This window comes from Musca autumnalis, unplaced genomic scaffold (genome assembly GCF_047663935.1).
Source record: "Musca autumnalis isolate F117 unplaced genomic scaffold, ASM4766393v1 scaffold_3, whole genome shotgun sequence".
Classification (NCBI taxonomy): domain Eukaryota; kingdom Metazoa; phylum Arthropoda; class Insecta; order Diptera; family Muscidae; genus Musca; species Musca autumnalis.
In genome coordinates, this window is record NW_027411866.1 from 261,758,671 (window position 1) to 261,780,837 (window position 22,167).

Sequence of the window (22,167 nt, forward strand, 5' to 3'; positions counted from 1 at the left end):
GTTAAAATTAAAACGCAAAATTATAAATGAAAAGTATCAATAAAAGTTGATAGCACTGCTGCTATCGGTAGTATTTAGCAACAGCTTTATTTTGGTTGTTAACTTACCAAAAATTTTCGTTAATTATCGAAATTATAAGCATTTTAATTTTACCTATATTTGTCGGTAACTCGAAAAATTAGTTACAGAATTCCACTACAGAACTCTAAATGGCCGACCATCAATCTATGAAATTCAAAAGGAATGAGTTTGAATGTCTGATTTTGCTGGTCGTTTCCAATTTTTTACGTGTTTTTAGAATAAAATCTAAATAATCAGAGTATTACTTTTTGCTAAAGTCATAGGTCGACGGAAATTGAAGTAACATACTGTCAGTTTCAAACTCATACAGTGTCGAATTACTGATTTAATTAGGATGACTTAAGTACAGTACACATTGTCAGTTTTGAATGACGATTTTTTGCAATTATTTGCAATTAGTTTGTGGTTGTATGATGAATGACAAAAATGAACGGCCACAATAGCAAGCAACAACAAATCTGTCATTCAAAACTGACAATGTGTACCCAGCTTTAAGCATGAATGTCGTCCAGCTTATTCGTATGCCCTTTATTCATGCCACCATAGATTAGTTTGTTTTAAAAACTATTTTATACTAAAAACTTTTTTCATTGCAATATTCGATGATGCGATTTCATTTCATTTATACTACCGTTTAGAAAATTAATATACATAATTCCACCAACAATCTACTTCCATGGTTTCCATTTATTTTTAATCTAAAAATGTGGCTCATACACAATCATGAGAATATGGCGAACTCCTTGACCAACCCTCGAAAATTTTAACATTTTTCCAAAAATATTTTTTTTAGTTTCAAATCATTTTTCAATGTAATTTTATGCATGTACCAGAACCAGCAAAAAGCTATTTTGTACATCGGTAGCAATTTTCCTTTATGATATCGAAAAAGAGTAAAAATTAGTAGATTCTTACAGTACTGGGACAGACCAATTGTTTAGATATCTCACTTACAAACTTAAGCTATTGAGTTAGATCTGTACACAAATGTTTTTGAATTGAGTTATTTCATTAACTCATAAGGCAGGAGAGGAGAATCAATTTGCTCAGATAAAACATTTGTTATGCCAACAGGGTTACCATCTCAAAGCAATGTTACGATACCTTGGGGAAAATATCATAATATCCTCAAATCATTACACTTTTCTTACCACACATTTGGAAAGTAGTTTAGTACCAACAATTGTGATGTTTGTCGATTAAAAAAGAAGTTAAACGACTTAATTATCGCAACTATTAACATTCCGGTGGATGACTTTAGAAACCATATTGTAACTCAAAATGTTGCGGAATCGTTAAAAGTAATTCAAATATCAATAGCTTAGAATTTGTTCGAGCTCTTACTTTCTGCTCCTTCTAAAGTATCATCCACAGAACAATTATCAAAAACAATTTATTTTTATTACATGTAATCCATCAAAAGTCTTACCTCAATTATTACATGCTTCCCTTTGTTATACTTTAAATTCTTCGAAAAGGTTTATAGCTTTCGGGTTATCTTTAAGTTAAAATGTTAGGGCGGCGTCCTCAGATTTAACTTGTAATTAATGTTTGTGTTTATTTTGCATTTGAAAATCCATCCAAAAACAAAAGGAAACATACATATGTATAATAATGGTCATTAATATTTTTGAAGTTGTGAAGTTTTTCCTTATATTTTGTAACACAGGATGAAAATTTACCAAAACGCAATTTTTTACATTTAACACGTATCATTCGTGCTGAAGTGCGAATTCACATTAAAATTTCCAGTTCATTTGCTTTTTATTATGAAAAGTTTTTTTTTTTGCATTTCCCCTCAAAATGAAGTAACAAAATCAAGATAAAATTATCTAAAATACACTAATACCATCTACATTATTTCACAAAATGACTCAATTCTTTGAAAAAATCTCACTCAATGTTTTTTAATGAGAGAATGCTGCTCCCGAACGCCATCTGTCTATCTTCGAAAATTCGAAAATAAAAATTGAGAGCGATTATTTGTCTATGTTTATTTAGTCTATGTCTATACTAAAGACAAACCCCGTATTTTCGAGTGGCGGTCACATATACTAAAGAAATGTACTGTGAAAATTCGTTTGTTTTGCAAAAAACAAAATTATGGTGTGTATACATGCTAAATGTGTGTATGTGTCTTTGATGACAATCTAGTGTGTGTTATTTACGGTAGGTGGCATGACTGGCATTCTCCAAAGACATAAAATGGTAGAGGGTGCTTGTGTTTAACAGACAATTAACAGAGCGTAGACAAATGGAAACCATAGACAAATAAAAGAATAGACAGAGAAATTGTAGTGTGCTCTTTTTTGTAGGAGTCGCTCTTACAACCAATATGCTGTGTGTTCACTCAATTGCATTTTGTTTTTGGGTAAATTGCAACATTTTTTTGATTTTTTTATATGAGGGTGTATATCCGGCCAAATACTACCCACATATTGTCTTTTACGATCAAAAATAGTTTAAAAATGTATAGTTCTTGCCATTTTAAAAATTGAGTATCTCGTAAACTGGCTCAATTCTCATTGAATTGTGAATTGCTTGTTTACATTTTGTATGTGATTTTATTCACAATAACGCATTTTGACAACTGGTATGAAGATCCGGTTTTTGGCGTTACACCTTATTAGTTGTGTCTTTTTACTTTTTCAGTAACAATTATTCAGTAACTTCTTTTCATTTAGGGGTAGTTTACACTATATGTAAATGTCATATGACACGAAATAAAAACATTCCATATCTACCCACGCAGGCAATGTGGAAACGTAATTTTATTACATTTTTGTTGGTGTGGACGCACAGAGTAAATGGCGTAAGGAAAATCTGCAATATTACACATATTAGCGAATATATAACGATGGAAAATTTCATGTCATATGACATTCACATATAGTGTAAACTACCCCTTACCGATCTTAGCCCATGTATGTGAGTGTTGTTGTTCGCTTAGTGCGAGTGTGTGTTTGTTGCACAGATTCGAGATTTTACCAGATCTGTCTTCTGGAGAATTCCGCAACAAGGAGGGATTTGGATAAATACAGGTGGATTCAGCAACAGCGAGTTAGTTGTGTTTTACACATCCAAGTGAAAAGTCGGTTAAAGAAAGCTGCTTGCCTAATAGAGAAGGAAAGCTGTGTGATTAGTAATTACAGTCGGTTTCGAATAAGTGTAATAAAGTAAATAAAGCATTGCAGAAATGTAATCTAAAACGAACCCTGTTTTATTTGATACAAATCGTATCGGAGAATAAAACAACGTCTACACGGAGATGAGTTAAATCTAATTCCGTAACAATACATTTGAAAATATAACACATTTCTCTTTTCAGACGGATCATGATGATATATGTTCCTATATCAAGTTTACTCAAGATGTGATGTGCTATTTTTAGGACACCAATGATTTTTTTGGTTTAAAGTTGCTTTTGTTCGCCGTGCAAAATGTTTTCTTATCTTAAGCTTCAAAAACATTTAACGGTTTATTTAGTAGCCATTTAAATAAACATGTTGGCATTTTTATATGACTTTTGGATTTAAATAACTCCTGCCCACAGTTGTTTCAGGGGTCGGCCACTCAATTTTGAGGTGAATATTGCTTTCTATAAACGAAATAATAATAATAATTTATGCATTTATTTATTTTTAAAATTATTTCTTGGAGATGATGTCCTATATAGGCCACAACATAAAAGTTAAGTATTAAAATTTTTTGTATAAGTTTTCCAATATCACCTTAAAGGACACTAGAGAATTCTGGATTTCTTACAAAAACAACGGTCATATGTCATCCTTTATCATGAAATAATCACATATAGGAAAGAGAGTGGACCACTGATTCAACTCTGATAATGCGAAAAAGTTGGGTAAATAACGATAAATACTTGAGAAGACTCATGGAAGTTTCCATTGTTTTGCCAAGGCCTTTGAACTAATGGATATTTAGCAGAAGCCTTTTAGGTATGTATGCTGAATAAAGCATAACTATTCGTTTAAATTAATAGTATTTCGTATTTAATTTTATTTTATGCAAAAATATACAGGTATATTTGACTAAGGAGTAAATAAACTTAGTCAAAAGTTATTATATTTAGTTTTCTGAAAAAGTTTTCATTGATATGTCGAGCACTGCATATCTCAAACAATCAAAAATTGCTTATGGAAAACTTAAGCGTGACACCGATGAATTGTCTGTCATATATGTAACTCCTCGAAATTATTGGTTATGGATGCACATTTCGGTGAGATGTGATGATCCAGTTAAAACTCTTGACATCTTTAGTAATGACGATGTATAAATGAATGCTTTATAACTCAGTTGTTTTGTCATGTACATAAAGAAATTCTTCGAAAATCTAGTGCTCAGGAATTGTTGTGTCCCCCGGCGTAGCCCGGGGGAGGCCCGTGGACCCCCCCGGGTCCTGCCCAAAGACAACCTCAGAAGCTTCCCGTATTTATTTCCAATTTTTTCCGATGTTGGGAAATGAAAACCTATGCTTTGGCCTATGATTCTTTCTCAACAGCATCAAGTGCAATATGGGCTTAAAACGCAGAAAAATTTATAAATATATAAATATAATTATATATATGTTTGGGACTGGTTGTTTGTATCCAAAAAAATTATTGTTTGCAATATTTTGTAACATACATAGGATAAGTGCAACAATAGTTGGCACTTTGAGGATTTCCTTAACTTCAATCATTCACCATTTCTAGTAAATGTTTCCAATTGCCATGAACTAAAGCTTATTTGCTTCATAATTTTGTTTACTTTTCGATGAAATAAAAAAAAAAATGAATTATTTCTTATAAAATGTGAGAAAATGCGATTTTAGTAAAATAGTGCCTTTTTGCTAGTAGTCGGCACCATGTCCCAATTTTCAGAATGGCATGTTCCTGTAGTCGGCATATCGTATTTTAGTAAATAAATGTTCTATGTTCATCGTATATATTATTTTAAATAACAAAAGACGCACTTTTACACACACAATTTTTATGTTGATTCATATTGCTCTTAAAAATTAAATAATTTTAAGATTTTGTTAACATTCGGAATTCAGTTAAAATTTCTTTTTTACGTGTTTATAACATAAACTTAATTTTTTGAAAGATCAAGGGTTTTTTGTTATTGTTTGCATTCCAATTAATTTCAATATGTTGCTTAAATAAATTATTTATTGTCTATAGTCGGTAACTAAAACCTAATGTCACAAACGCACACACTTCAAAGTAGGCCTAATCTAGCCTAAAATCGCATAAAAACTAATTTTTTATTGAAGTTATTTTTATTAATTAGACTATGAAGTATTTATTTAACATATTGTTACGGAATTAGATTTAACTAATCTCCGTGTAGACGTTGTTTTATTCCCCAGTACGATTTGTGCCAAATACGTTTCTACAATGCTTTATTTACCTTATTACGGAACCGACTTTAATTACTAAGCACACAGCTTGTCTCTAGTTAGCAGCTATTCTTTAACCGATCTGTTCAGTTCAACGCTTAAAACACAACTAATGCTTGTTTTACGTTTGAGCTATGGAATTGACAGTTGAAATCGAGTGGATTTCGTAAATGTAAACTTAGCATAACTCGTCGTTGCTGGTTCCACCTGTATTTATCTCAAAATTCCCTCGTTCAAGAATCCTCTAGAACACGTCTGGCAACACCTCGAATCTGTGCAACGAACACACAGACGCACATTCGCACTAAGCGAACAACCAGACTCACATACATGGGCGAAGATCAATACAAGTGGACAAGCACACTAATGACGTAATTACAACAACAAACAAATGCAAGAAATAAAGAAGTAGCAAACTTAACGATAATTAATGATAATGCAAAAAAAAAAAAAAAAAACACATTAATGAAAGGTAAAGTAAGAACTAGAATGATGAAGAGAATTCTACATGGTAATTGTTGTTGCTTACATAAAGTAACTGCGTAATAAAACTTTACGTTAGTCCAGGTCCACACTAGCGTGAATTTCATTAAAAAATTTCATGAAATTAGGTGTTCTTAAATCGAATTCCCCAATACAGCAATTTTATGATTTTACTCTACTATGGACGTCGATCTAGAGACGCATAATTTCATATGAAAATTTCAGTGAAGTTACTGTAGCGTGGCCCGGGACTTACAGTTAAAATTTTTAAATTAACGGAAAATAAACTAAATTAACTTAAACCTATTTACATTCGTAACAATATTTTTACTATTTCGAGCTAAAAAATATTGACAATTGAATTTATTTGTTTGGGCATCAACATATTAGCTTCGTTCCATAACTAAACAGTTTTTACACATTTTGCACATTTTTGCCCAAAATGCGTTCCCGTACACCAAAAAAAGTTGCAAAATGTTCACTTCTCTTTGAACAAAAATGGCGCTGAATAGTTTTCTCTTTAGAAACTTTTTACACAATAAATATGGGCGAGCAAAATTGTGCAACATGTTTGCCGGCTTCGGATTGGCTGACACGTCGACTTTGACATTTGTTCTAGTTTTTACGACGTTTCTGCCATTTTTCCGTTCCCGTACATTTTGGAAAAATGTGTATGTGGAACTCATTTTCGACAGTTTGCTCTTTTGACACTTTTATCATTAAAAAAGTACTGGAACGAAGCTATTGTTTATGTGTCGAGAGAGAATTTTTGTCCAAGAGCGTAACAACGGAGCTCTCTTATTTTATAATAAAGAGCTGTGTGTATGGTGCAATGGAAGACGCAGAAGAGACGACGGCAGGGTGAAAAAGCTTGTTTTTGCTTTGGTGGTGTGTATGCGGTATGCGGCCAAACGCTTGTGTTTCGTTCATTGTTGTTGTTGCGATTTATTCTTCCACAAGCAGGCATTGTTTCTTTAAATCACAGTTAACCAACCTAACAAGCGAAGAGGAAATTTAAAAAATTGTATGAATTGTTTTTGTTCTGTTTTGAAAGAGAGGCAAAGAATATTTTTCTTCAGTTTCTTCAATACAATCGTTGAGTAAAGACGGTAAAGTGAGCAAATAAATCAGTGTGTTGTGTTTTCTTAAAGTAATGGTGATTTTTAGTAATTTTAAATGCTCAAAACATTTTATAATTGGAATTTTTATAATTGAATCCAAAAGGTGAATGGAACTATTTTATTGGACAAATAAGAAATCGCATTTAATGTTGGTAATAACACTAATGCATTTTTCATATACATGCATATTTTTGAAATATGGATGAACTTTTTTATTACGTTATATAATCATTTGATTCCAGATACCGATTTCCCGTTGATGATTTTCATTTTGTGGAGAATGTGTTTTATTTTACTACTAACGAGAAGCGTTCAACGAATTTTCTATATTTTTTAATTAATAATTTTTGTTTGTTTTCCTTTCTTAAAGTGTGGCACTACATTATTTTTTACTTTTTTATAAATTTTTTACTTTTTTATAATTGATCCACTTTGTTTTTCTTTCATTAAAGTCTTCTACGTAATTCATTTATTTGAAATTTTGTATGTACTTATGTGTCTGTTGTTGCTTTTGTGTTTGGTTTTTCCATGCATTTCAAAAAAAAAGAAAAAAAATTATAAATGTGTTTTAATAGTAAAATTGAACTGCATTATGCATTTTGTCCAATCTTTAAAATTGTATGTCTTTGTTTTGGGTTCGTATTTATAGGTCTGTCTGGTTACTCATAAGTTTGCCACAATTTGTACAAATTGTTACAGAAAGTTGTCTGTTAACTAACTCACCTGTTCTCTATTAACTCTCTGTTCTTCATTGCAAGTTTTTGCTGGAGAAATTTCTTCTAGCAAGAACTTGCAAGTAACCAGACACACATTATATTTCATCCAAACAAATATTAGTTTGCACATAAAAAATATTTGTTTGCACCCAAACATATATTTGTTTGCAGAACCCAAACATATGTTATGTTGCAAACATATGTATATATGTTTTCTACCAATAATGTTTGGGACATATGTTATAGAGGCATGTTTCCCCGTGTATGTGCTGTGTATTTGAGATTTTAACAGCATCACTTCCCAGAAAAATGTTTGCCTCCAAAGATGCAGTTAAATTATATGTACAAGTAATCTGGAAGTGCATCCAATTATGCATTTTCACTCATGATTTTTACAAGAGCGTGACTACTGAAAGATGCACTCCATAGCACTGCATTTTAACTAACCCTTTGGCACTGCATTTTAACTGACCCTTGGCACTGCATTTTAACTGCAAATGGATGTGATTCTTTGGATTGCATCCAAAAGCGGTTAAAATGTGAGGAATGGAGTGCCTTTTTCATGACTCCGTTTGAACTGCATCAAAACATGCCGTGATAGAAGTAGTCTACATTGCACTGCTTCCAATTTATTTTGCTGGGTTTTAATTTTAACCTTTATACAAAGAAATTCAATCAATATATATGAATATTATATCATACACATTTTATATGTACATACAATTTGTCATTGTATTAATTTAGCTGATATGCTATTAAAACATTATACTTTGTTGATGTTGTTGTCCTAATTGTATTTTCATTGTCATGGAAATACAATTCCACCACATTGTGCAGAGGGAATTTATGAATTTATGCTAATAACATAGGAAGAGATATTTGCATTTCAAACGTTTAAACTTTTTTAAAAGTTTACAGCCTGTTGCTCGGATGATGCAAGAAAATCCAGGAAAACATATTCTCTGAATGTTTTTTAGAACAAAAATATGTTTTTAACTTTTATGTAATAGTTTAATCTTGGACAAGTTATTAAAAAATGTTAGACGTTAAAGTGTACTGGCAAACTCCTTTAAAGGGAGATGTACCAACTCAAATAAAAATGCTCCTTTATCACAACATTGTAGTTGGTTTTGTCTTTGTCTACGTGCTATGAAAATATTATTCTTTTTAACAAACAGTTTTAATTTAAGAAGAGAAGTTGCAAAAGTTTACAGCTTAAATAACAATAATAGTTTGTTACAAATTTTCAAATCTGCTCAACTTTCTTACGTGTGATAAATAGGTATGTGCGTGTATGTGTGTGCGTGCTATCCCACCAGACCAATCTGTGACGTTATACGAAGTTTAACAAAAAAGTTAGAAACCAAATACCGTTTTCTAGCGTATCGAAAATATTTCTCGTTTTTTTTTTAAATAATCATTTGTGTTGATTGTACGTAATTGTAAAAAAATCACATAATAATTCACAAGTAATTATTCGAAATGAAACATGACTTTCATTCAAAGAAAACAGAACAAATAGTTACCTTCAATAAAAAGTTATCGATAAAAAAATATTTGTCACAAAGGTATGGAAAACAAGTAAGAAAAGTCTATAGTCGGACGGAGCCGACCATGGGATACCCTATACCACTAAATTATCAAATATCAGAGATGTAATGTATAATACTTATGACCAAAACCAAAAAGTTATCTAGCATGACAAAGACATTTTTGTAGCAGGAAACGAAAATTTAGTTCACACAAACTAAAATGTAATGAAACCCACTTATATAGTACTACTACTTCCGTTGTTTAACCGCTACGTTATTGAAATTTTTACCAATTTCACACAAAAGTTTCAGTCCATTTAAACCGCTAAGTATTGTATGATCTTCACGTTGGTTTGTACGCTTCTTCTTCATCATAAACTCAAACTATTTAAAATTTTGCGGGTTATTATTTTGACCTACAGAGCCGCTACAAAATTGGTTAAAATTTTGTTTTTGGTCCATTTCATCCCCTGAACATTTCACGATCATCACCAAAAACTAATCATTTCTATTCTGGCCCGAACCCAACCTCCTTAAAAAATTCGTTACAATCGATCCACAATTGCGGCCTTAAGCTTGTTTACAATTTTTAATGGACGGACACACACCGCTAAATCGCTTTATCTCGTCGAGATATGAATTTTGGCATACCAAATAAGGGGTCTAGGACTAATATTTCGTGATGTTACATAAACTATTGGAGAGACAATATGTAGCATGGTATAAAAATGTGGTTCTCTACACAGAACCCAATATATATTAGGCAGTAGGCCCATTATCTAGCAAACACTTTATTGCAATTTACATCAGGATGAAAGGTCAGTAGTTTTTTTTCCATATGTAGGCTACTTTGCGAAATATATATGTCCTCAAGGAATTAAAATATCGACCAAAAATAAAATTTTTATATTTTTCATACAAAAGTAATGGTCCATTTCACCCGCTAAAGAATATCAGATCATCATTCAAAATTGTAGGCATCTTTTTCGACCTATACGACCTAATTGCGACTTCTAGCGAGATTATTATTACACTACAAACAAATAACGGGATATATTAGGCTGTAACTCTGTTATCTGATCATGCACACCAACATAATTGGCATCAATTGAAAGGTCAAGCGTTCCACTTTCAAGTATATCTCACTTGTCCGGAATGTCACTTCCAGGAATTAAGATATAAGCTGTATATTAAAAATTTTCACAATTTTCACACAAAAGTTTTGGTCCATTTAACCCTCTAAATATTATCCGATCGCCATCTCAAATTGCAAGCTTCTCCTTTGTGATATACTCTTACCTTATTTAAAATTACGCGTTAATCGGACTACGGACGGACACACATCTCAAAATCGCTTTATCTCGTCGAGATATGAAGATTGGTATACCACATTGGGGGTCTCCGACGAATATTTCGCGGTGTTACATGAATTTTTACCAAAACAAACTTATAATACCCTTTTCCACATTTTGGTATAGGGTATAAATAGGATCAATTTACTCGGAACTAACTATAGCTTCGTTCCAGAACTAAAAAGTTTTTACACATACGTTCCCGTACACCAAAAAAGTTGCAAAATGTTCACTTCTCTTTGAACAAAAATGGCGCTGAATAGCTTTCTCTTTAGAAACTGTTTACACGACAAATTTGAGCGAGCAAAAATGTGCAACATGTTTGCCGCCTTCCGATTGGCTGGCATGCCGACTTTGACATTTGTTCCAGATTTGTTGACGTTTCTGCCATTTTCCGTTCCCGTACATTTTGAAAAAATGTGTGTGTTGGACTCATTTTTGACAAAACTATTGTGACATATTCGAATACGATAAGTGCATGTCACCGAAAATTAGTAGTGACCAAAAATAACTGCATACTGATTTCTGGTGACACGCCCTTGTGATAATAATTGGTTAGTAGGCCGACTTGTAATGAGTTTTTTGCTGGGAATGGTCTGGTGGCATATGTGTAACTAACAAATCTTCTTAGGTGGTCCAATCTATCTATACAATATGAGGTCGGTTTGGTAAGGAAGATGACGAGATAAAATTCAAAGAATCGAAATATTTGCAATAATTTACCCTGGTGCTTATTCAGTAACTTTTTAACAACTTTTCTCATTGTTTATTTTACAAAAAGTTCATTTGTTTATTTTGTAGTTCAAAGATGTAAATACACTAAGATAGGAAAACTCAATTGTTAACATTTGTCAATAGATGGGGTTTAGCTCTGTTGTTATGATATCATAACAACATTTTGTTAAGTAGTTCACCACTTCAGGCGATTAGAACCACTAAGTTCATACTCAATGAACTGGAAACTGCTATGGAATAAAATCCTGAGTCCAAATCTTTGATTTCCTTCAATTTGTATAAGCCGAATTGCGCTTTAATGGGGTTTTTAACATTAACATACCCCTGTTGTTGATAAAATGTTTATATACTTTGTTTCATAAACATTTTGGGTGCCACCGTGCTGCAATGGTATGCACGCCCGCCTTGCACACAGAAGGTCGGTGGTTCGATTCCCCGGCCAGGCAACATCAAACATTTTTCAACGGTGGCAAAATACCCCTCAGTAATGGTGGCGACATTTCCTGAGTATTTCAGCCTTGTAAAACTTCTCTACAAGTGGTGTCTTTAGACACGCCGTTCGGACTCGGCGATAAACAGTAGGTCCCATATCATTAAGCTAATATGAATCGGGGTGCACTCATTGATATGAGAGAAGTCTCCCTTGTCCCGTATGGGATGTTGTGGAACAATGTTTTGTTTTGTTTGTTCATAAACATTTTTGCATTATGCATCTTTTCTAGTCTTTATGTTCTATGTCTTTGTGTAGTTGCTATCATGGTATAACATTAGGGGTGTCTTTTTACTTACTAAATGTTGCTGAAACATTTTTTTTCAGCAACTTTTCCTTTATACAACTGTAAAAATCTGCAACATTAGTAATAATTATTACTAATTATCACGTAAAAAGACAGCTATTTATTATTCGACCATGAGTTCTTATGAAAACAAACGAAAATTTAACAACTTTTCAGTTGATAAAAGTTATTGGATTCCTATACTGGTTCCGACGTAGGAATGGGATGTGAAATCGGAATGTTGGGAGTTGAATGGAATTGTGTTGATTTATTTCGACAAACAATCGGACTTAAAGGTTCAATCAGATGGTAGATTATATGGAGGATGACCCTGTCCTTAATATAATTGTAGGCATTAAAGAGCGTTTTTATGACAACTAGTAACAAGTATCACAGTGGGGGAAAAATATCTATCTAACGTGCAGAAAATCAAAAAATGGACTTCAAAGAAACAATGAAACTTTAGTACATTATTAAACTAGAGGGTTGACTGTACTTAACGGCATATACAATAATTAGAATTAATTAGTCGGAACAGAATAACGGTGCATTGAAAATAGATATTTGTTACAGTGTTCACGAAGATGTTTTTAGTTGTAAAATTGTGATAGACGTATGCTGTCTGTCAGCATATTAATGTCGAATCGTTTGTATTTTTGGTTTATCGTAGAGGTATTAACTAAATTCAACAGTTTTATAAGCCATAAGTTATGTTAGTTTGGATGTTACAGACTAATTATATGTAACGTCCATTTTATTCCATCTCTGCAATTATAACAGGGGTAAAATATAAAATAGGATCGAGATATTTTTTTTTATTTTTTACATATACATATTGTCTACAATAAAATTATTTCCTGCAACTTTTTGCGATTTTTGACTTTTTGCCATTTTCCCAATTTAGCGAAGGATGATTTTTAGAGTTTAGTTCCAATAAAATGACGATCCTGGGAAAAATTTTAATATAAAATATCTGGTATCACTTGGAATTGATCACGTCATAGCAGATAAGAAAATATAAATTGAAAACGTCCGTCCTACGGTTCCTAGGAAATGTTTTTATTACTTTACTGTTTATTTTTATACCCTCAGCCTTTAGGCTAAAGAGGGTATTTACACTTTGATACGACCAAAAATGTGCCTCATCGAAATAATGGTTTTAGACCCCAAGTATGTTTGTACGATATCCGTTTCAGACAATTTTGAGTAGATCTAGCAATGTCCGTCCGTCTGTCTGTCTGGCAGGCTGGTGCGCACGATAACTCTCGAACGGATCAATCAATTCGGTTCAAATTTTGGGTATCGAAATATTTTGTCCAGATTCGATTTAAGTTCGAAGATGGGCCATATAGGTCCACTCCTTCAGGTACCTCCCCCACAAATGTTCAAAAATGGTCGCAAAACTTGTGCGCAGGATAACTCTTGTGGGGAATAACCCATTTGGTCCATACTTTGCACATCGTGTAATTTCTACCAAACTTAGATGAGGTTCCAATATGGACTCAATCGGTCCACTCCTTCGGGTATCTCCCACACAAAATTTCGGAAAAGTTCAGTTTACGCAAGTTGTATTCGCTGTCCTCTATACGACGTTGTAAGTTTCATTAGGGGCAAGTCCATACTTCCTGAGAAAATAGCCTGAAAGTTACAAAAAACCCTATGACACCGTGTGTAGTGGTTGGAGCGCAAGATAACTCTCAAACGGATCTGCCGATTCGGGTGTATGATGTGGCAGAAGCTTTGAAAATACCGAAAATCGGGCGATACAGTAATATGGGGGCTATATCAAAAAGTGGACCTGTATCGATAATTCTCTGTCGCAATGTTTTGTACCCCCAAATATGACTAAATGCCAAATTTAAACTTATTAAATTGGATAATGTGGCAAAAACCTTAGAAAGGGCCATAACCGGGTGGTATCGTTCTATGGAGGCTATGTCAAAACACCGAAAATCGGGTGGTACTGTTCTATCGGAGCTTTACCAGAAAAATATAAAAATATACAAATTTTCCCAATATATCAATAAATGAAGTAAAATAGTCAATTTAAAGCTATTCTGTTCCAAATTATGAATAAACATACAATAAAACATTGACTTTTATATATACGTACAACTAACTCACCTGATTTTTGTTTGTGAAAATACTCTTGCATCATCCAACACAAATCCCTTAATTAATATGGATGTAGCTTCCATGGTTACATTTATTTTGTAAGACGTGGGAGGGAATCCATAAGTCAAATCAAAATTTCCAAACGTAGAATGACAGAAATTATAAAAAAAAAACTAAAGCAAAATTCTCAAAAATTTGCTTTAATAAACATGTTAAAGTCATTTTTATTTTAAAGAGATGTCACCAAATGTGGTTTAATTACCTGCAATCCTTCCAAAGGTTGATCATTCGGCATTTCATTTTGATATTTACTATTCTCCATAATATCGACTCTAATTGTAACAACTAATCCTCGTATACATACTACGTGTATGTAACACTTTGTTCACAGATATTTGACTTGATGATGAAGTCACTTTCAAGAGAATTTACCAGGTAACGTGGACGTTAGAACACCCTAGTCAATGATAGTGATTGCAGTCAAATGCCCATTTGCCACCAAACAACTCGAAGTTCGGGGAATTGAAGTGCACCACAGCTTTGCAGTTACAGTCATTTAATCATGGACTTCAAACACGTGTGATAGCTGCCCAATGCGTAGCCTCCAAGAAATGAGTATTAGATGAATGGAGAAGGTACGAAGTTGCATAACAAAGCATCCCACAAAAGGAATGAGATTTTAAAATTTTCCAACTGTTGCAATTTGGCAAAGTTTGCGTCCCACAAAAATTGCCATTCGACGGAACACAATGTCTGGAATAGATACCCATCCCATCCAAAGCAATCCGGTCGAGTTAATGAATTTCAACTGTTTGTCATGACCATTCCCAAAATCATTTCATGGCATCAAATTAACCATTTTCCAGCTTTATATTCATTCTCTAGGAAACTTTAAGCCATCTGCTAGGGATTAACTTTGAAATACTGATGTGGGATGATGTAGCCATCAAACGTTTGTCTACATTTCAGTGATTCAGCGATGTTTTGCATGTATCTTTAGCGTGGGTTGGGGAATGCAACAGGGGCGCTGTAAGTGATAGCCATTTCCGACAATATGACTGGCACACAAACCGTTAACATTTGTAAGTGGGCCAAAGCCTCGTCTAATGTTAACTTCGTAAGCACCCTTGTTGATCCGGCTATGTATATGTGTGCCCTGTTCGATGTGTCGGCATTGTGGTGTCGTTACGTGGTTGCAATTCATGCACTTGTGATGTTTACCCATTTCCCTGCGGAAGGAAGCTTACAGCCATTGAAAGACACACGTAAATGTATCCGTGCACACAAACACATGCGCATCGATCCGCAATGTTAAACAAATTCTAGTCGAATGCCGTGCTTGAATTTACAATTTGAAATTGCCAGCGATTAGAGGTGTCAATAATGGAAATCAATTTTGGAGCTATGTAGTGGTCACCTTTCAAGTCCTCTATGATGATTTGTATTACACAGTCACATTTGTAGTGGTTGCTGATGTGCAGTCAATATAAACGGACATACTTTAATTTGTTTGTATATGTATTTTCCATTTTATGCAAATTCTAAAAAGATGTCAACTCCTAACTTTTATTGCTCAGATGGTATAAATGAAAGTTTTCCATGAACAGCATCTCTATTTGTTTTCAACTGACAAATGTGCATGGATTGTTCACCAGATATTGTTGTTCTCTAAACCTTTCACTTTTTCTTTTGTATGCAAAGTTGTGAACCAACAACTATGACTCCTTTCAAGTGCGATATCAAAAAGATTTGCTTGTTGAACAAAGTTTCATTTCATTGTCACGGAGATATTCTTGCTTGAAATTGCCAAATTGGAATGGTTTAGATTTTTTTTGAGATTTTGGTGAAAAATGGAAAACGATTTGGTCAAATTGTTTATCCAATAAAACACGTATTCTACACTCATACAGAGAATCGCACGGAATTCGTAAGATGACACTGTCGCTTTAAATTGCCACGGTTAATTTTTTAAATAATGATTCGATCATGGTTTCGTAGTCGTAGTCGTAAATATCGACTCCAGACTAGTTTTTTATACGACTCCGACTCCGGCTAACACTAAAAATTAATAAAATGTGCACAAGTGTTTAACTCTGTTAGTTTTTCCTAACATATTCTTTAGAAAGGGTATTCGCTCCAATATAATATTCATCTATAAAAATGAACATAAATATGAAGTAAAATTCATATCTATGTATATTGTTTCTGCTGAATCTTATATTGAAAAACAGCCACAAAATAAAATGTAGAAAATTATTGTCTGTTTTGCCGGTTTTTGTTACTCGAGTATATTGAAAGTATATGTGAAAATAAAGGGGCAATACATATCATAAGGACTACATGCGGTAAAAATTATAAGCAATTCATGACCAGGAGCCTTAAAAGGAGAACATTGGTTCCATAAGCCGAACAAAGAAAAGCTCTCCATTCCTCTATGTTTGTTGCTGTATTTTCCCAATCTGGGATATGGAATTTTCTGATGTAGCGTTACACTGCGTGAGCCGCCATGCGGCCCATATTTATACGCCTTTTTAGCGGGTTCATCAACGCTCATTCTTATGACATGGTCTAGCCAAAGCAATCATTGTACCTCGATTCATTCAACTATGCTGATGTCGTATACATAGTTGATACAGCTCGTTGTTCACACGACGTCTATATTCACTGTCAACGCAGATTGGGTCGTAGATCTTTCGAAGAATTTCTCTCGAACAGACCAAGCTCTGCCTTATCTACTTGCGCAAGTATCCATGTTTCGGAACAATACATTAGCACGGGAAGAATCAGTGTCTTGTAAAGTGTTACTTTTGTTTGACGAAATGTGGCTTTATTCTTAAACTGCTTACTTAGCCCAAAGTAGCGTGTGTTGACTAGCACTATTTTTCTTCTTATTTCACAACTGATGTTGTATGTTGTGCTTATGACGGTGCCGAGGAAGACTTTTACTACCTCAAAATTATAGGTACCAACATTCATAGTCGGTGCGAGATCCGTGGACGCATTACGCGTCGATACCAACAACTTAGTTTCCACCTCCTTGTCTGAAACCTCTTTTGGTAATAAACTCTTCGGAGTATCATTTAATTTACAAAGCCGAATGAGCTTTGCGGGAAACAAAAATGAGACATAGCTTGGAATACCTTTGAACGTATAGAGCTGTCGAAGGCTGCTTTATAACACTGTACAACAAAATCGAACTTTTTTTAAAATGACCAGAAACTCCGCACAGATTATGAAAGAGGACCGACAAAAGAAGACACGTGTATCGGCGTTTTGACAGTTTACGTCGGGAAGTAACCTAAATAGGCGTTGTAAGTTCCGTCCATTTCTACAGGTTTTGAAATATTCGACATTAGATTCCTTAGAATCCTTGCATTTCAGGTATAAAGTGTCTTTGGCAATATTACTGACAACTATGCGGGGTATCTTCATATGAAAAAATTAACCCTCATGCGAGTCACTAAAGGGGTCTTTTTGGTCCCTTTTTTCAAAAACGTTTAAAAAGTCCTTTAAAATGTGATCGTATCAGATCGAAATATTCTACAAAATTATTTGTCATAACATTTTACTATAGGTCCCCGAATACACCAAAAGTAAAAACACGTTTTAGGGTTAATGTTGTACTTTATCTGAGTTTATTAAGTTTTGTCCCACAAAACTTCATTCTAGATAGAAGACGTCAAAGACAAAAATAATCTCCATCAAATTTCAATACAAGTCGCTGAAAAAATGAAATATGTATTTGCAATATATATCAAGAAAATATATACATTAAGTTTGCCAACAAAACACCCAAATATTTTTTGAATAAATTTGTTTTTGTTTTGCAAAATAGTCAGGCTTAATCCCATAGTCGTTGTTTTAATATTTTATTAAAACAACTTTAATTTATTAGTGGAAAAAAACAAGGGAACTGATGATGAACTGTGATGAACTGTGGCGAGATCTGAAACTATAGTATTCCCTGCCTTACCCCTTGGCAAACATCGCCAATTTTTTTCCACTAATAAATTAAAGTGGTTTTAATAAAATATTAAAACAACGACTATGGGATTAAGCCTGACTATTTTGCAAAACAAAATAGAAGTCGTCATCCCAAACAAAAAAACGGCAACCCTCCTAAATTTGTTTTTTTTTCTTTTTTCGAGTTGATGCGTGAAAGTATGGAGATTATTTTTGTCTTTGACGTCTTCTATCTATAATGAAGTTTTGTGGGACAAAACTTAATAAACTCAGATAAAGTACAACATTAACCCTAAAACGTGATTTTACTTTTGGCAGATTCCTTGCATTTAGGTACGATTTAGAGTTTTGGTGTATTCGGGGACCTATAGTAAAATTTTATGACAAATAATTTTGTAGAATATTTTGATCTGATACGATCACAATTTAAAGGAAAAAAAGTGACCGAAAAGACCCCTTTTGTGACTCGTATGAGGGTTAATTTTTTCATAAAAAGATACCCCGCGTTGTTGTCAGTAATATTGCCAAAGACACTTTATACCTGAAATGCAAGGATTCCAAGGAATCTGATGTCGAATATTTCAAAACCTGTATAAGTGGGCGGAACTTGCCACGCCTTTTTAGGTTACTTCCCGACGTAAACTTTCAAAAAGCCGATATTATTGTCTTCTTTTTTTCGGTCCTCTTTCATAATCTGGTCGAATTATCTTGTAATTATTTTTTGTTTTGTACCGTGTAATCGACAAAAAGATGGTAGATGTTGATCTGCATTTTTTGTGTAAATATCTGGTCAAAGCGCCAGATATTACACATATCGCTCACGCTATATGCCAGATACTATCTTATATGCAATAGGGGCATAAGCCTTTAATTGGAGCACACAGTCTTATCTTCCTTCTTGTGGACTGGATGCACGTAGGGTACGCGTTCTTCCTACCAAATGGTGCTAACTAGCTGATACAGACACCTTATGAGCGGTTGGTAAGCCATCGGCTCCTGCTGCCTTATTACTCTTCAGCCGGTTTATTGCTGTCTTTACCTCATCTTGGCCGGGCGGTATACATTCGGCACCATTTTCTGGTATTGGATCTGTGGTATGTTCGTCGTCTTCGCTACTATTGGATACCAATACTGTGGAAAAATGTTCTTTCCATACAATTGTATTAGTTACTACATTACTTTGCTGGTATCTACAGGAGAATGTGCCTGTACCAAAGCCATCAATTTGATGTTTCACTCTTTGGTGCAACTTTCGAGCTTCATTTTGGCTCCTGTACATCTCGATTTTTCACACTCCCGCTCTTCCTTTCCTATCTTTTTCCTGCGGAAAATACCTTTCTCCTCTCTCCTTTTCTCCCGATACCTCTCTTGTGCGATACGCGCTGATTGATGCTACTGATTGTAAAGTAGCTCTATGTGCCGCATTTTTCTCGTCGGTAGCTGCACGATACTTCTGGTCATTCAATGGTCTCAAGACACCCATTTGTAAAGCCCAAAAAATCCATTCTTCATTAGTTTTTTTTTTAAGAAAATTACGAAACTTCTTTTTTAGATTTTCTTCTTTATCTGAAAATGACAAATATTATGAAAACCTATTTTTATTAAAGCGTTTTGTGGTACCAACTCAAGCTTGAAAACTAATAAACGATTGTCATATAATTTTGTGGGATTATCAAGGACATCAAAATCTAGTCCGTCACCGATTTCAAACTGTCATTTCGAGAAAAACACGTTTTTAGTTTCTATGCTGCATACAAAACACAATAAATTGTTCACTTCCAACGCTCATAAATTGACAAAAATTTCTGAAATGTACAAGTTGGAAATGAACTCCTTAAACTAAAATTAAGCGCAACATCTTTTAATATGCTCAATAGGGGTTTTCATTCCCAAAGGAATTTTCCACCCCCAGACCTTGACTTCCACGATGTGTTACAGTAGGATTTTCCATAGAGACCACAATGCCTTTCATAGGACTCCAACAGGTCTTTTAATAGAAGACAAGGATGACTTCTGACTAGACCAGTAGGTCTTCTGACAAAAGACTTGTAGGAAGGTGTTAAAATTCCAATCATAATTCAATTGTCATAAAACTTTGATTTTTGAACAAAATTTGTGGTCCCGAATTTAAATTCATATTTCTATAATGTAGAAAAAAATTGCCGGAGTCGATTTATTTTTTCGACTCAGACTCCGGCTTCGTGTAATGTTTGTGACATTTACTAAGTATTTCATGTAACAATACTTAACATTAAATAGAAAACGCCATCTTATTAAAAAAATCCACCATAGACCTCATTTTCAAATTCATCACTTAATTCAATGATATTTATAATAACTCCACGTAATTCAAAGATTTTCCATTGATTTTGACCACCTCTATGTGTTGCCATAGTAGTCGATAAGCCTTACTGATTATTACCAATAACTATTCCCAGGTAAATAGATAAGCCGCCATAGGTTGATAAGAGAATTCACTTTAATTCTATTGCAACGAAACAAAATTGAAACAACATTTGAGATAACTATTCTAAAAATACTACAAAATAAATCCGTACAAAAAATCTTATTCAAAATAACTGTTAAAATGCGTTTTGAAAAATTTATAACCTAACCAAAACTTCATATGAGTCGATTTTCTCTTCACCACCCCCGAACGGAATATAGAGGCAACCATGAGATGGATGCACTTTGCCTACACACAGACTACCAGCATGTTCGGCACGGCCAATGTAAAGAGTCTCTCCATCACACGTTGTACCAGCGGGCACGGCACCAGGTACAATATTACCATTTTCACAGGCGACCCACATGAAGCCAGCACCTACCAGAACCTGAAAATTGTCCACTTTTTCTTCTTCACCACCCCAACAGACATAGGCACCACCTTTGTTGGGAATAACTTTGGCCGGCATTAGGTCCCCATCTTTGAAAACACGACCAACATATATGGTATCACCATCAGCATCACGACCACCTTCAAGAGCGTCTTCGGGGAAGGAATCAGCCGTGGCTGAAATCCATTGATCAGGCTGTGTTAACACCTCATATTCCGTTAATTTGATCTCCTCTTCACCATAGGGTATGTACAGGCAACCATGTGACGGATGTACTTTGCCCACAGTCACACTACCTTCCCAGCTACCTCGACCCGCATAAAGGAAATCTCCATCAGCAGCTCTTCCCACTTTAACAGCAGCTTCAGGCACGTCACCATTAGCAGCAGCAACCCATGCATAACGCAATCCTGTTAATACCTCATAGGTGTCCACTTCAATTTCTTTACCACCATAGCAGACATAGGCTTTGCCTTTGGATGGAATTACCTTAGCTGGTAGACGATCATTTTCATAATCCGCACGACCAATATAAATGGTGTCTCCATCGGAATCATGACCGGCCACTACACCCAATGAGGGGACAGCACCGTTAGCACAAGTAACCCATTTGTGATCTGAAATTGGTTTATTCATCACCTGAATTCGAGATCAATGTAGAAATTAACTTACCCATGTTGGCAGTTTTTATTTCGTTTATTTGATACAACCTCTACCTTGCGTTGCACTAGAATGACTAAACCCACAAAGCGGCGCTGCTCAAAAGAATGTACTTTCCTTATCTTTAGGGACTTTTGTTTTCAATGCGACTGGACTGATAACACCTGATAATATTTCCCGTATGCGATGACACAGTGGGGTTGATGAGGAAATTTTATTGCAATACGCTTTCAGACAACAACTCGTTTAGTAAGACCCATTCGAATCGAACAATGGAAGTAATATCAAGACATTTTATGGGGAAGGGTATAATTAAACTGCGCAATAAAGTGGAGCTCAAGGTCTAAGGGTGAAAATTCCTTTTGCAGATGAAAGACCTTGGTGAGTATATTAAA

At 34.3% G+C, this 22,167-nt stretch overlaps 1 protein-coding gene across 1 annotated transcript; it reads right to left on the reverse strand.

The window, feature by feature from the left end:
• Window positions 1-20,732: 20,732 nt before the first annotated feature.
• On the reverse strand, window positions 20,733-21,868 carry LOC141397449 (uncharacterized). The gene is made up of 2 exons (XM_073973605.1): window positions 21,785-21,868; window positions 20,733-21,729 (listed from the first exon to the last, which is right to left on the reverse strand). The coding sequence occupies exons 1-2, from the start codon at window positions 21,786-21,788 to the stop codon at window positions 20,879-20,881; spliced, it is 855 nt and encodes a 284-aa protein (XP_073829706.1). The 5' UTR covers window positions 21,789-21,868; the 3' UTR covers window positions 20,733-20,878.
• Between the last annotated feature and the right edge of the window lie 299 nt (window positions 21,869-22,167).